Below are 16516 nucleotides of genomic sequence, written 5' to 3' on the forward strand. Positions count from 1 at the left end.
TTTTCGGCAAATATGTTCTAGAAATAAAAAAACACAACTTTTACTGGGCTCCTTAACTTCTACGAAATAATATAAAATGGATTTTAAAAACCAGTCATATAGCCTATTATCGTTTTTAACACATATTGTTGTAGTAAAAGTATTTTCGCGGGAATAAATAAAGTTATAAACTTTATTCATTTCCGAAAATCAACATTTTGTGTTACTTTTTCGAACCAAGTAGAATACTCTTTTGAACCCATGTTTATTTATAGTCAGTATTGGCGAGTTTATCTCCATGATATAAGATAATGCAATATTAAATTCCTACATTTAATATAATGTGTGTGAGGTTGGCCTCGGTCGACATATACGACGCAGGTTGGCCTCGGTCGACATATTCCCACATTACGCGTGAACGATAAGCGTTCACGCGTAATGTGGGGATGCAGGCGGAACACGGTCGAAAGTTTCGGAAGATTCAATTTGAAAAAAACGAATGTCGAAACGGAACTAAATAAAACGCTGTCGAAAAGTATAAAACATTTTATTATCAGGGCGCATCCTCAGCGTCGCGCGCTCAAGCGAGCTCGGCCTGCGTCTGCAGCAGCAGCTTGGCCAGCGAGTGGCGCGCGCCCAGCTGCAGCGCCGCGAACCCGCGCGCGCGCTCGCGCCGCAGGCACGCCAGCGCCGCCGCCGCCGCCGCCGGGCACGGCGCGCCGCGCGGCGCCAGCAGCAGCGCCGGCTCGGGCGCGCGTATGGCGCGCAGCGGCGCGGCGCTCAGCGCGGCGGCCGCGTCCGGCGCCGCAGCGCCCCCGCGCGCCGCCCACGCCTGCATCGCTGCGCACACCCAACACTCGGTTACGTCACTCTTGGAATAAAAGTTGTCGGACGGTCGAATCGATTCGCTCGATAGTGCTTCCGCGTCGATTCGTTTTCGTAGCTGTCTCGCATGCGCGTTCTGCGAGTCGACAGTCTCCGAGAAGGCGACTCACCGTCGTCGTAGTCGCGGCGCGTGGCGGACAGCACGAGCGGCGCGGCGCGCGACGCGAAGCGGCCCGTGTCGAGCGTCGCCCGCGCGCCGCGCGCGTCCGCGAACTGCGGGTGCGCGTACGACGCGAAGCGCGCGAACGGCAGCGGCAGGAACCACTGCTCGCCCGCGATCGTGTTCATGCGCACCTGCCGCACCACTCGCGAGTATTAGTCGAGTCGGCCGATGTATGGGATACATTATTTGACAATAATACTGTATTTATTGAATAGCTGTTATCGTCATCTCTATTCGATGCGTATTCAAGTCAAACTTAACAAAAAAAACTATGAAAATATAGCTGTATCAAAACTACAGGCAATATAATTTAAATCGATAACATACATAGATAGTTCCGGCACGATTCCGATAAAACCAAAAATGTATTTTTAATACATTAAATTACACGCATCGTATGCTAGTAAAATTTATTGCCGTACAACATGTATGATGCCATATACCGTCATCGGAGCGGCTCGTACCCTATTGAGGAAGTCCTCGGTGAACTCCATGTGCGGCAGCGACAGCAGGAACAGCGCGTCGCGCGAGAGGCGCGGCATCGCCGTCGCCAGCGCCGCGCGCGCCGCGTGCTGCTGCAGCTCGGCCTCGCTCGCGTCGGGCGGCGCGGGCGCGCGCGCGCCCAGCAGCGCCTCCAGCTGCGCCCCGCGGTGCCGCTCGCCCAGCGCGCGCAGCGCCTCGCGCGCCGCCGCCAGCGCCGCGTCCTCCTCCGCCGACGGGCTCTCGCTCGTGGGGACGACCACGACGGTGAGGGCGGTGTTGGCGTCGCGCTGCAGGCACACGCTCTCGTAGCGGCGCAGGAAGGCGGGCAGCGCGGCGGCGTGCGGCACCGGCAGCGGCAGCAGCAGCAGCACGCGCGCGCTCTCCGTGACGTAGCGCGCGGGCGCCAGGCGCGCCGCCCCCAGCGCGCGCGCCGCCTCCACGTGCACCAGCGCGCTCGCGCCCTCGGCGCGCGGCACGCGCAGCAGCATGCGGTACCGCAGGGCGCGCGGCGGCTCCCAGCACCAGGCGCCCTCCTCCAGCGCCACCGCGTCGGCCCCGGCGGCCACCCCCCAGCGATGCGCCGCCCACGCTCGCACCTCCTCCACGATCAGCTGTGCGGGACGACAGGCGACAGGGTGTAACGCGACATACTATACGAAGGCATGCACGGAGCTCCCCGAACGGAGCGGAACTCACGTTGACGGCCTCCTTGTACGCGGACGAGAGCGGCGCCAGCGCTCGGTGGTCGTCGGGCATGTACGCGTGCGTCAGGTTGAAGCGCGTCCAGCGAAGGTGATCGAATCTGAAACAGGTGACACGTGAGCCCCATCGTGCAAATGGCGAACAGATCGGTGGAGGGATTTCTTGTTACCTGGAGGGCGGCGCGGCGGGCGCCAGCCCCGCGTCGTCGCGCAGCGCGGGCGGCCACGACGCGTTGCGGAAGCCGCGCGGGTGGCGGCGCGCGCTGAGGGCGGCGCGCGCGCGCTCGCGGCCCGCCGCCGCCTGCGCGCGCTCCAGGTACACCTGCGAGTGCGGACAACATCACATACATTATTACAGTTATTATTTACGGGATATTTGTCTCGTGAACGAGACATTCGTAGATAATGTCGAAATATCGAGCTCCAAGGGATAAAAATAAAAAAAAAACATGGTATAGTCCATTCCAATGACAAAAGGAAACATTCAAAACATACCGTATTTTTCAATATCACAAGTGTTTTGTCAACCGACTTCCAAAAGGAGGAGGTTATCAATTCGTCTGTATTTTTTTTTTTTTTTTTTTTTTTTTTTTTTATGTTTGTTACCTCATAACTTTTCACTGGGTGGACCGATTTTGATATTTTTTTTTTTGTTTGAAAGGTAGTGCTTCCCGTGGGGTCCCATTTTTTTATTTTTTTTTCCGATGATGGTATCCATGTGAAAACGACATAAGTCTTAAATTTGCATTATGTATATGCGCGACAAATAGGTGAATAACTGAAAATCACGTTAACCAATTTTGATAATTCTTTTTTTATTATAAAATATATACTACAAGGGTAATTTGGTGAAAGTTTGGTAAGGTTCTAAGCACAGGATCCATGACAAAGTAACGGAACGGAAGGGAACGGAACAATTCTGAGGAGCACGTTAGCGATACTCGGTCGAATCTTTTATTTATAGGTTATTTGGATATTTGAGTCACCTTCCGTAATGTGGTTATGTTTATGTAATTATCATAGTCGAATATTATAATCAACTAGCTACCCACCCCGGCTTCGCACGGGTGCAATACTGATACTAAATATACTACAGAATTTGTTTATATACGACATCACATCACAAACTTCTAAAATTATCAGTGTTTCTTTACTATATTGTTCATTTATTATATACACAAACCTTCCCCTTGAATCACACTATCTTTTAAAAAAAACCGCATCAAAATCCGTTGCGTAGATTTAAAGATATAGGGACAGAGAAAGCGACTTTGTTTTATACTATGTAGTGATGGAACTCCTATACGGCTCGCAATTAGGGTGCGATATGGGGCAGAATTTCTTACTATCTTATCAAATTTTGTGTATGTGATGTGATGTCATATGATGTACGAAATATAGTTCGTCTTTTTCAAAGTTTTTTTGCTGAGTTCGATGGCAGCTCTTTCGAGGGATCCTTGTAGTTTACGCCGCGTGACGTATTAAATCCGCATTTCGAAAGTCTATTTTTGCTTTATTCGCAAGTTTCCTTTGAAATTGTCCTCGAAGTAGTTTCTGACTCATATAAACGGAACGCTTAATCTATCCATATTAAAAAAAATTAGTTAGTCAACATCAGCTTCACTTAAAATCAAAAAATAAATAAAATTTTAACAAAAAGAAAAACTGACTTCAAACAAAACACTATTTTAAAACAAATGAATATGCACGAAAAAGTAATAAAAATAATTGCGTATTCAACATATTTTTTAGAGTCTTCCTAAGTTAAATGAAATGAAAAATATTAGACTACTTAAAAGTCGATTAACGATTATATCATGTAGTTATAATTATTGTTATATTTGGAGTCGGTGTCAGCCAATAAAACCCTACAGTATATCTATCAAAAAACAATACGAGAATACTTTAACAAATATATTTTTTACAAATTACCTTTTACACAATAATATACTGGATCAATCAAGGGGCTCGTATCGCTTCTTTCTTTTGATTGTTGGGGCAAGGGCACCATGGCTGACACCGGCTCCAAATATACCAATAATTATAACTACATGATATAATCGTTAATCGACTTTTAAGTAGTCTAATATTTTTCATTTCATTTAACTTAGGAAGACTCTAAAAAATATGTTGAATACGCAATTATTTTTATTACTTTTTCGTGCATATTCATTTGTTTTAAAATAGTGTTTTGTTTGAAGTCGGTTTTTCTTTTTGTTAAAATTTTATTTATTGATAATTCCACTATATGATTAACTACACATAGTTCTTGATTAATATATCTTCATTTGTAATACAACAGTATTTCACTAAACTACATAGATCCACTTTAATTTCACTTCCAAAGTAACGAAAATAGTTTTGTCGACATTCAAGGCGCCATTTTTCGATGACGAACATTAAAAATAGAGGCCTCATCTAAGGATGTTCGCTAAACGAATGTAGACGAATGAATTTATACAGATAAAAAATATATTATTTTAGTTTTAAGATTCATTATAGATATTTTTTTTAATATATATTTATTTAATTGGTTGTAATATATAATATGAATTATTTATTAGAAACGTAAAAAGTTACCTAACGATAGATAATAAAAATTTTAACAAAAAGAAAAACCGACTTCAAACAAAACACTACTTTAAAACAAATGAATATGCACGAAAAAGTAATAAAAAGAATTGCGTATTCAACATATTTTTTAGAGTCTTCCTAAGTTAAATGAAATGAAAAATATTAGACTACTTAAAAGTCGATTAACGATTATATCATGTAGTTATAATTATTGGTATATCTTTAAATCTCCGCAACGGATTTTGATGCGGTTTTTTTAAAAGATAGTGTGATTCAAGGAGAAAGTTTGTGTATATTATACATGAACAATATAGTAAAGAAACACTGATAGTTTTAGAAGTTTGCGGTGTGATGTCGTAAATAAACAAATTCTGTAGTATATTTAGTATCAGTATTGCACCCGTGCGAAGCCGGGGTGGGTAGCTAGTTGATTATAATATTCGACTATGATAATTACATAAACATAACCACATTACGGAAGGTGACTCAAATATCCAAATAACCTATAAATAAAAGATTTGACTGAGTATCGCTAACGTGCTCCTCAGAATTGTTCCGTTCCCTTCCGTTCCGTTACTTTGTCATGGATCCTGTGCTCAGAACCTTACCAAACTTTCACCAAATTACCCTTGAAGTATATATTTTATAATAAAAAAAGAATTATCAAAATTGGTTAACGTGATTTTCAGTTATTCACCTATTTGTCGCGCATATACATAATGCAAATTTAAGACTTATGTCGTTTTCATATGGATACCATCATCGGAAAAAAATTAAAAAAAAATGGGACCACACGGGAAGCACTACCTTTCAAACAAAAAAAAAATTATCAAAATCGGTCCACCCAGTGAAAAGTTATGAGGTAACAAACATAAAAAAAAAAAAAAAAAAAATACAGACGAATTGATAACCTCCTCCTTTTGGAAGTCGGTTGAAAAAGTTGTTTTTATACAGTAAGGTTTTCACATAAAAATAATATTTTTACCAAAAATGTTAAGAGAATTATTTTACTTAAAAATAATCTCTTATCTCGAAATGTAGATCAGTTTTGTGCATAGTAATTTTATAGTTTTGAAAATAATACAATGGTAAGAAAGACATTCGTCTCTCATCTTTCGTATCATGTGCACAGATGCTTATTCGGAATTCTCTGAAGTTTTTTATTACGACCTGACTTTGTTTAAAAAATATATATCGTTCTTTAGCATTCATTACCCATTCATTCAATTATTTTCACCTCACTAGTCGAACGCAAATGACATATCAATTCAAGGTCAAAGTTTATTTACCTTTTCTCCTCTTCCCATTGGAATAGACTATAAATATCCTGTAAATAATAACTGCAATAATAAAAATAACCATGTTAATTTAAAATGTTACATCACATACATTACTAAACAGTGCTTATACAAATAAAACTCTTATAATGAGTACTATTGTGATTTGGTCACATTCTCACTCGCGATACGAAAGCGTGCAGCTGGTAGAAGTGCTCGGGCTCGAGGGCGGGGTGCGCCACCACCGCGTCGGCGAGCGCCTCCACCAGGGCTTTCTCCACGCCTCCCTCGGGCTCCGCGATGCCCTCGATCGGCATGGACACGTAGTTCTCGCCCTGTCGAAGCCGGAACACGTCAAAGTATATCGTGAGTGGGACTCGGGGGGCGGGGCGGGCGGTCGCGCGGGCTACCTGCGCGGCGGCGGCGCAGGGCAGGTGCGCGGCGTGCAGCACGCAGCGGCCGAGGTTCTCGTGGTGGTGCGGCGAGTACGAGTTGCGCACGCACCAGTCCAGCTCGCCGTGCACGGCGCGCAGCACCGAGTTGGACAGCAGGATGCCGCCCTCTGCACATCGATCTTACGCATTATTTATTGAGCGATAAATATGCAGACTATACTGTTGGAATTAACAAGCAACATCTGGTCAACAACAACAACAACAACAACAGCAGCCTGTAAGTTCCCACTGCTGGGCTAAAGGCCTCCTCTCCCTTTGAGGAGAAGGTTTGGAACATATTCCACCACGCTGTTCCAATGCGGGTTGGTGGAATACACATGTGGCAGAATTTCTATGAAATTTGTCACATGCAGGTTTCCTCACGATGTTTTCCTTCACCGCTGAGTACGAGATGAATTATTATTAATTGAAGACAAATTAAGCACATGAATCAGCGGTGCTTGCCTGGGTTTGAACCCGCAATCATCGGTTAAGATGCACGCGTTCTAACCACTGGGCCATCTCGACTCACATCTGGTCACGTCATACGAATTCCCTTTAAAGAAAAGTGGAAGTTATGCGGCACACACATTTGGATCGCCATTATGATTATAACTGTGTAATGTGATTATTGATGGTTGTTTGTGTTGTTGACTAAGTGTTTCTCTTTTGTGGTAGATTGATTGTTATTGTAAATTAAAGTTAATTGTTTTAGAGGTTAGCCTACTTCCTACTTCTGGTTCTAAAAATACATTTAACATATTATCCTATCAACACACAGCAAAAATTGATAAGTCTTAAAAATATAAATATGGAACATAGGCAGGGACTTTAACACTGGTAAAATACTGAAACATTATCTTTGCAGACACTTTACAAAATTGACAATTCTTATCTAGAATTTCCTGAGCGTAAAGTAAAAGTAAAAAGAGTAAGAATTACCTAGTAGACCAATTGGATACCACTCATAAGTTGCATGGATTCACATGCTTATCACATGAATAGGTTTCGCAATGTAGCATTTTTATTGTTATACAAATGTTATCTTGCTGTCATAATTTTGTGCTGCTAGTCATAAAAGTTGAGGAACCTATACCATTTTAACATTATTATATTGTTATGAATTCCATTATAGATTATGTTTGAAATTTTTGAACATATGTTTACTTTATAATTATAATTTAAGCATTCACTGAGAAAGAATTTTTGCAAATTTTAACTTTAAGGAAATTGTCTCAAATTTTTAAACATTCTGTAAAATTTTAATTTAATATTTAAGTATAACTCACCTAGAGTACAGTAATGTGTATCATCATCAGCAATAGTACCCATATAAATGTCCTGACTAACACTTAGTTTCGACACAAGCTCAGTCAGGCGACGTGAATTTACAAATGATGTATCTGACACCAGAAAGAAGAAGTCATATTCTTCTAAATAATTATCAGCGAGGTATTTGAGTGCATGAAATGGTTTGAGCATTTCTCTGGTGTCAGTGAACCCAACGACATTGGCTCGTCCTGGAGTAGCTTGCAAAGCACTCGCTGTGATGAAGAATCTAAGGGCAGGTTGAAGGCGTGCCGCTGTTTGGTTGAGTGCAGCTGCTCTGGTTTCTAAAACATCTTCTGAACTTAGGACCCCTGAAATATTATTTAAACTATTTTACTTAAAAGGAAGTAGTGTACAAATGATAATACAGTGTAAACTCTATATAACGACACTGAAGGGACTGTGCATTTTATGGCGTTATAAAGAGTGGTCGTTAAATGAAGAGAAGAAAAATCAGAATTCGAAAAAAAAGTTTATTTTAGTCTGTTGTTAGTAGTTATGTACAAAAGATATATATATATATATCTTATTTGAACGCTATTGCGTATACTCTGTTATTTTTGTCTGACGCCTTTTGCTGCACGACCAATTTTGTTGTATATTTTTAATTTTTTTATTTATATCTTATATATAAAGGAAGTAATTTTCCAATAATTTAGCTGCTTTCAGAACTTCTTTAACGCTTGGCGGAGGCTCAAGCTCATCCGTCTCATCTTCTTCATCTCTTTATTCTTGAACCTCAGTTTTTTCTCACTGAATCCAAAATTTCTATGTCTGTGAGTGAAGCCGTTGTAAACAGGCAGTTGTCTACTTCGATGTAGATTTGAAAATTTACCGTATTTCCTGCCATGTTGACCTGCTGAATCCACTCAGTTAATGGAAGGTCGTCGTCGCTATCGAACTCAAGTTCTGTTTCCACCTCATCAATCGTAGAATACATATGATAACGTTGTAATCCATGACTCATACTTATTAGGCATGGTCACAGTCTACACGTGCAAGCAATCCCAATTTGTAAACAAATTATCGAATTTCTTAGAAAGTTCCTAATGCGTGGTGCCGACATTCGTGTTTATTGAGGGCTAGAATAATAAAGCGACAAAAGAACGTACACAGATGCGCAGTTTTTTCTAATTTTAGCAACTTAAAAGGAAAAAAACTTAATTTTTATTTCTCAATTTTTGTCGTTATTGAGAGTGGGTGTGATGTTATGTAGAGTGTATCATTGTATAGAATACAAGCTAAACCAACTAAAACCAATTGATTTCGACGCTTTAGAGAGTTTGCCGTTAAATCGAGTGACGTTACATGGAGTTTACACTGTATGTAGAAGACAACAAAGAAACTGAATACTACACTATTTCAAAACTATAACTGTTTCAAAAGCTACGACATAGTATTAAGGTTGATAAAATATCGGGGTAATTTCATGAGCTCCTACAAACCTGCAAGCAATCCTCCTCGCATGCCCAGCTCAGTACTGTAATACCGCGGGCGCTGCACGCTGCGCCCCGCCTGGCCCGCGGGGCCCAGCGGACGTTCCTCACGGTGAGGCTCAAACTCATCTGGCGCCCCTACTGTCACTGTTGGCTCGCAGGCTGTGACTTCTTCATCTAATGGTACCGTTGCTAACGCTAGCCATAGCCCTATCCCTAATCCCACGAGAAAGTATGAATTGTGCTTTACTTGCGACACTACGTAGCGTGAAAACATTTTGATTAATAATACAAAGAACTTCACATCGACATGCCTACGGTATCAGATAATAGTGTACCAATAAAATATAAGATACTCGATACCGCACAAGGAACTGGACTGTCACTGTCAGTGGCGACTGCGGCTGCAGACGTAATGCATGTCTGACGTCTGTCGTATGACGAGTGACGGCTGTTAATGTCAATATGACTTTGACAGACGGCATGAGTATTTGTATCTTCGGAACTTAATGCATGGAATCTAAATATTATTTCTCAAAACTTACAAATTGCAATAGTGTATATAAATAAATAATTCTAATACAGTTTCTATAAAATAAAAAAGAAATGCGAATGTCTTACATTTTAAATCTGTAATATATTTGATGATATTAAAATAGAAAAGTGGCAGTATTTATATATTATACTAGCTGTGTCCGCGACCTTGTCCGCGTAAGATGAAAGATAACAAATAGAAATATTATTGGAACATAAGTTACCCTATTATATCAATTATCTGCCAGGGAAAGTCCCATTAAAACCGGTCCAGCCGTACCAGAGATTAGCTGAAACAAACAGACAGACCGACAAAAATAGTAAAGAATGTTTTTTTGGTATATGTATCGTGTTTAAATACATAATTATTCATTAGTTAAAAAGGGCTATTTTAATATTACAATCAGACACTCCAATTTTATTATATGTACAGATGTCTAAGTAATTTGGAAAGTGTAGCAATATAATAAAAATTGCGTTGTGCATTTTAGTTTAATTTTAGTGTCACAAACAAATAAACACTATTTAAGTTCTCCTTAACTTGTAACTAGTTTTTATATAGATTTTTTCGTTTACACACGCGCCAAACATTGTTTGACGTTCCTAAACTAATAATCGCTATGGACGAAATTTGTTGTCTTTTGGTTTGTTCAAATATTGAAAATATTGATGTATTTCATTTATTTAAAGCATTCGAATAATAAGCTGCTTATCTCTTTCAACTGACCAAAAAAGGAAATAACAATTTCTTTTAATGTAGTATTACTCTTAACTTGGCTAATTTAAATCGAATTCTAATTAGACAGAATTATAATATTACGTTTAAGCTTTCTAAGTCAGATTTTTTACTAGGCTATATATATTATACACTAAAAAAGAAAATAAACTAACTTCAAAAACAATTAGTTGACTTCAGAAATAACAGACTTTAAAACAAAATGCGTCGAATCAACAATGCGAAGGTCTAAAATAAATCAATACGGATTTATGTAAATGTATTATTTTATCTAAATTCAGAAGTTAAGATAATTAATAATTTAATTTTGGGAAACAGCAGTGATTTATTCAGTATCGTAGTTATTTTTGGGTTATAATTATGTAATTTGTTATTTATTATCACAAAATAACAACAACAACTGCCTGTAAATTTCCCACTGCTGGGCGAAGGCCTCCTTTCCCTTTGGGGAGAAGGTTTGGAACATATTCCACCACGCTTTTTCAATGCGGGTTGGTGGAATACACATGTGGCAGCATTTCTATGAAATTAGACACATGCAGGTTTCCTTGCGATGTTTTCCTTCACCACCGAGCACGAGATGAATAATTATAAACAATTAAGCACATGAATATTCAGTGGTGCTTGCCAGGGTTTGAACCCGCAATCATCTGTTAAGATAAACGCGTTCTACTCACTGGGACATCTCGGTTCACAAAATAAGCTTTAGTTTAGTATTTTTTTTATATTTTTATGTGTGAATAAATTATCTTCTTTTAAAAAATTATCTTCTTATTTGTGACGCATTGATGGCGCAGTGACCGTTTACACGTGCGCGTCAACATCTCAACAACACGAACAAGTTACACAAATTATAGTTTTCTCGATTTTTCTATCAACGTCAATATTTGAGAATATGAGACACTCTAAGTTCGCTAACAACAGTGAGTTACTATCCGACTGACTTGCTCTGATATTGGATCCAAATGATAATAATTAGCAGATCAGTTCCCTCTCTGCTAAGTTACCAAACTTTATGGCATCTAACTGTTTATAATGTTTTAAATTAATAATTTTAGTCTGAAAATCCCATCATTTGTATGGTGCTTGTAATAATAGTACTTAATGAAATGCAAGTGCGATGTTAAAGATATCTCGGCGATCGGTAGAGTTGCGTCTCAGGTTTACCTTCCTCATCGCGGGAAATGCCGCGCACGCGCACTACGTCGCGTTGAGTATGTTTATCGCGTCGCTAATGTAAGTCACTCTTTAATTTATTTTATTATATTCTTTTCTAGCTTCCCTATCAACATCATAAACATACATAACAAACTGTTACTTGTCCAATAACAAACATACAGCCTAGACTAGAATACATTGAGACTTGATGATTCTGTAATTTTTTGTGACCTGTTACTTTATGCAATCTACTCATTCAACAACTTGTTTTTAAATCTTTAATAACAATAAATGTGATCATTTTTCGACGTCTATTTGTTTTTAGTTTGATTTTTATCGATGGCAAAGTATTCGAAAAAGTCTATAAAATAAAATCTGTCCATCCATTTAGGAACTCATACACAGATAAGTCTATATACAGTGCATAATTATATGCACTGTATATAGACTATAACCCCTAATTTCGAGGCTTAAAGTCACGCGAGTCACTATATTACTTTTATATATTTATGAATTGCAAATTGCATTTGCATATAACTAGATTGGCAGGCGGTTACTTATTTACTCACAGTTTGATTGTTTTGATTGTGTCTAGATGTTAAAGAAAATAATAATTATTCTAGGATATCTATTTTGTTAGCAAGTATATGATAGCTTATTAACAATCTTGGAAAACGAGTTTCATGTGTTATTTTACATTCATTAATTACCTCCTTTTGAGTGGATAGATGGAAAAACGTCTGGAAATAAAACGTTATCGCAGGTCGGCAGTTCTAATCGGTATTTGATTGTTGATATGTTTGTTTATCATGCGTTGCTTTTTTTTTTCGCGGTTCCCCCTCGCACTAATATTTGGGAGCTCAAAGTCTAACAGTAACAACAAACAACAACAACAACAGCCTGTAAATTCTTACTGCTGGGCTAAAGGCCTCCTCTCCCTTTGAGGAGTAGGTTTGGAACATATTTCACCACGCTGTTCCAATGCGGGTTGGTGGAATACACATGTGGCAGAATTTCTATGAAATTTGTCACATGCAGGTTTCCTCACGATGTTTTCCTTCACCGCTGAGCATGAGATGAATTATAAAGACAAATTAAGCACAGGAATCATCGGTGCTTGCCTGGGTTTGAACCCGCAATCATCGGTTAAGATGCGCGCATTCTTACCACTGGGCCATCTTGACTCTAGTCTAGTTAGACTTTTGAGAGCTCAAAAGTCTATCAGTAATATAATCCATATCGTTCCGTACTGTTTGCTCGTTGCTGCTTGGAGGTGAAATGATCACGATTATAATGCTGCTTGAGAAGTCTTCCGTAATATATGGTGCACGTTTATTGTTCCCAAAATGGAAGAGGAACCGATGTGTTTGTTTGTTTATAAAGTCGTTGATGTTGATTGAATTATTCGTTTTCCGCGTATCGCAAACTTCTGGAATAAATACATTATATTACTGCATTTATTATTTAACGATCGTGACAGCAATTTCATCAAAAGGCATAGAAGTTTAATTGCAGCCAATTCCTTGGCGATAACACTTTGTGTAAGCCTGTCTGGGTAATTACCACCTATCCTATATTCTATCGTCTAGCAGCAATACTTTTTTGCATTGCGATTTGAGCCAGTGTAATAACAATTAAAAGTGACATAAAGTCTTAGTTCTTAAAGCGGAGCATTGTATGGAATGTTTAATACTTTTAACAGCGCCAATGTCAATGGGCGCTGGTGACTACTTACTCAACTTTTCTTCATTCGACTATCATATCATTAAACATCGACTCTATTCAGTAAGATGTAAATGCTAACGCAATATTTGTAAGGTACCGAGCGCGAGAGGCCTAGTCTGTTTGTTTACTCTCCGACCAATTATTTATTGACAAATAAATCTGTGTCGTCTTTTGGTTTTCAAATAAAAGGGTTGATTAAACCAGTTGTACTAAAACACCGCATTTAAATATTAATATCATCCCTCATATTCTTTGGCTACAGACCTCGTCTATAGAATACACACATACATTCTACACACACAGAGCTCTTTATCCCAGTAACATAGAAAGTTAATCTTTTTATGGAAAACTACAAAAATCGGTTGTGGATAATTCCAAGTACTTAATTATTTTATTTCAATTTTTTCGCGCGGTCACGTCTCGTGTCGAGCATTATGTAATTACCAATATATCGTGTTACATGCACTTATTATTGCAACTTAAGAGATGGAAATACACAGAGGCAACGTCTGCTGTTCACGCGATACTTAGTACTCTCGGCGTCTCGTATGTATAAAATAATAAGTTTCAAGTGTAAATTGGTACAAGTGCCAGCGTTTCGCAACAGACTGTAGTCGTGATTTTGTTGGATAGAAAAATAGTTGGATTTCTTTGCACACAGAATGTATATTATTTGCCGGCTCCCTGTAGCACTTACAGGGCAACTAATGGATTGAACTGGGTGGCTTGAGACTTGTTAAGTTTAATCGTAACATGTCAAGTGAGTGCGTCGGTCACGGGCTGTGATGTGTGTCGAATTTTGAATGTGCTTAAAATAATCACCCGATTTTCTAATGACAATGCTTATTCTATAAATACTTTTGTAACAAGTAAATAAAACAAGAAATATACTAGAGCTATTCATTCTACACGTACGTATACGTGAAGATGTTTGAATGTAATAAAGCGAGGAGCCGCGACGGGCGCGGGAAGTGATGTTATAGCGACTCCGTGGTGTCAATGGGCGGGCGCGCGGTTTATACCACGGCGTGCGTCGAAGGGACGCAGTGCCGGCGCGGACTGCTGCTGGTAGGGCGCGCTGACCACGACGATAACGTTGTATCATACAGAGTATCGACATTGTGTTACCAACTTCAATTATACTCAGTAATTGTAGTGACGTGATAATTAGATAGAAAAGATTCGTAGAGAACGCTAACAACGGATATATTAGTGAGAGTGTCATGACAGTGAAGAGCCACTGGGCCCAGCTGGCCAGCGTGCGAGGAGCCGTCAATCAGATTCTGCTGGTATTTTTGAGTAAGTATTCTGATATTATATATTCACCGCCAGGGCCGTATTTAGGGGAGGGCAACCGGGGAACCTGCCCTGGGGCCTCCACATTAGTGGGGGCCACAGTTTTCAGCAAGTTAACAAATACCGAGATATAGTCGAATTATAATAATGTTATTATTTAAATAAAATTATTATTTAAATGTTATTATTTAAATAAAATTATTATTTAAATGTTATTATTGAAATAAAAAAAGTAATTAATGCATGATAATATAATTATTAGGTTGTTCACGCTTCTGTTTGTTTAGGGCCCCAACTGCTTTGTGGCCCGTTGGCCTCCAGACCTTTAAATCCGACTCTGTTCACCGCCATTGAAACAAGTTGGCGCTTCTTCCACATTAGGGTCTAGTATGGCTGGGATACTATCCACTATATGTATTTTGTATGCATATATATTTAGAAACATCACCTGTTTTTCCTTTAAAATAGAACCCGTAACATAAGGTAGGTCGGCATATCGAGCACATGGAAATTTGAACTCAAGGCCTTCATTCGTAATCAACGTGTTCTTTACTCTCAGCCTGCGCGGTGCTATGTCAGCACAATTCGTTTTAGAAAAACATGTGTTTAATTGGTGTCATTTATCTCGTGATCGATACATACTCGTGGAAGTTTATATCTGTTCAGATGTCTATACAGACCACCCCAAACGGTCCAGAATGGGTATAAATTAAGATGTAGTAGGAAACCAGCGCTGCTAAGTGGGTTTGTTAACGCTCTCATATCTCAGAAATAAAGATCAGTCAGGAGAACACGCGGCGCCAACCAAACTTGGTATATTTTCGGTCGTCCACATACATCCACGCCCGACGTGATCGAAATCGCCCGGGACGACAGTGTCACGTGAATGTCTAAAACTTTTCCAATATTAAACAAATAGTCTGTTGAACGTTACCTTCTATTAAAAATCGGTAATTCGACTGACGTAACTTATTACAATGACGTTAAATATTATTCTTACTAGATAAAATAAATAGCAATACCTATTTTCCATTCAATGTTCAAGACAAACAAAATTTCAATTCATAGAAACACTCTGCGGCTCCTCGCCGCGTGTCTAATTCATTTGTATAGATCCTGTGTTTTCTTTTACCAATAATTTAAAGTAGTCTGAATTTTAATATTACCGAGTCTATTTTCTGCTCAGAAGTGATAGTTAGATAACGTTTAGCGGAGCGGGTTCTCAGTGATGCTGTCGCCATCGACCGGCACGCCTGGTCTCCGTTGGGTGGTAATCTGATAGCCTTACGATTGCGTACAAACCATCGGTAATATGTAAGGACTATATTGCAATGAAACACTTCTATTATGGTAGAATCATCTAGCAGAGCATATTTAAATCCTTTGTTTCGTATTAATTATTGTTTTCCTCGAGCCGAAAGTCGGTGCTCGCCGGCGTCCGCTGGTCGAGGTCCTATTTAACATAACACGTTTCCGTCATGTTTGCTCGCGCTTCACTCTCAACATGTGTTCAGTGTGTTTGCTCATCACATCCGAATTACAACATTTTTCTCGACAAATATTCTGCGAGTTCATCATTGCAACAGATATTTGTGTAGCGTGTACTTGGCCTTGGCTATCGGCGCTTGATCGATTTATTTAAAACAAACCAAACAGACGCCTGCTGAGTTAATAAGGTGCAAATAAACGATTCAACGATTACAGTTTAAGCAAAGTACTTACAGTATTCATGTCACTGATACGATACAGTGCAGGACCATGTTATCAGCTCTTGTTCCCTTTGAGATTGAGCAATGTACTAGTAGC

At 39.6% G+C, this 16516-nt stretch overlaps 1 protein-coding gene across 1 annotated transcript; it reads right to left on the reverse strand.

The window, feature by feature from the left end:
* Window positions 1-510: 510 nt before the first annotated feature.
* Window positions 511-9667, reverse strand: LOC124540149 (chondroitin sulfate synthase 2). The gene is made up of 9 exons (XM_047117601.1): window positions 9271-9667; window positions 7786-8136; window positions 6473-6624; window positions 6245-6397; window positions 2382-2533; window positions 2207-2312; window positions 1492-2121; window positions 975-1158; window positions 511-819 (listed from the first exon to the last, which is right to left on the reverse strand). Exons 1-9 carry the CDS (start codon window positions 9536-9538, stop codon window positions 560-562), a joined length of 2256 nt encoding a protein of 751 aa, XP_046973557.1. The 5' UTR covers window positions 9539-9667; the 3' UTR covers window positions 511-559.
* Between the last annotated feature and the right edge of the window lie 6849 nt (window positions 9668-16516).

The sequence above is a fragment of the Vanessa cardui genome, chromosome 24 (assembly GCF_905220365.1).
Source record: "Vanessa cardui chromosome 24, ilVanCard2.1, whole genome shotgun sequence".
Taxonomy (NCBI): domain Eukaryota; kingdom Metazoa; phylum Arthropoda; class Insecta; order Lepidoptera; family Nymphalidae; genus Vanessa; species Vanessa cardui.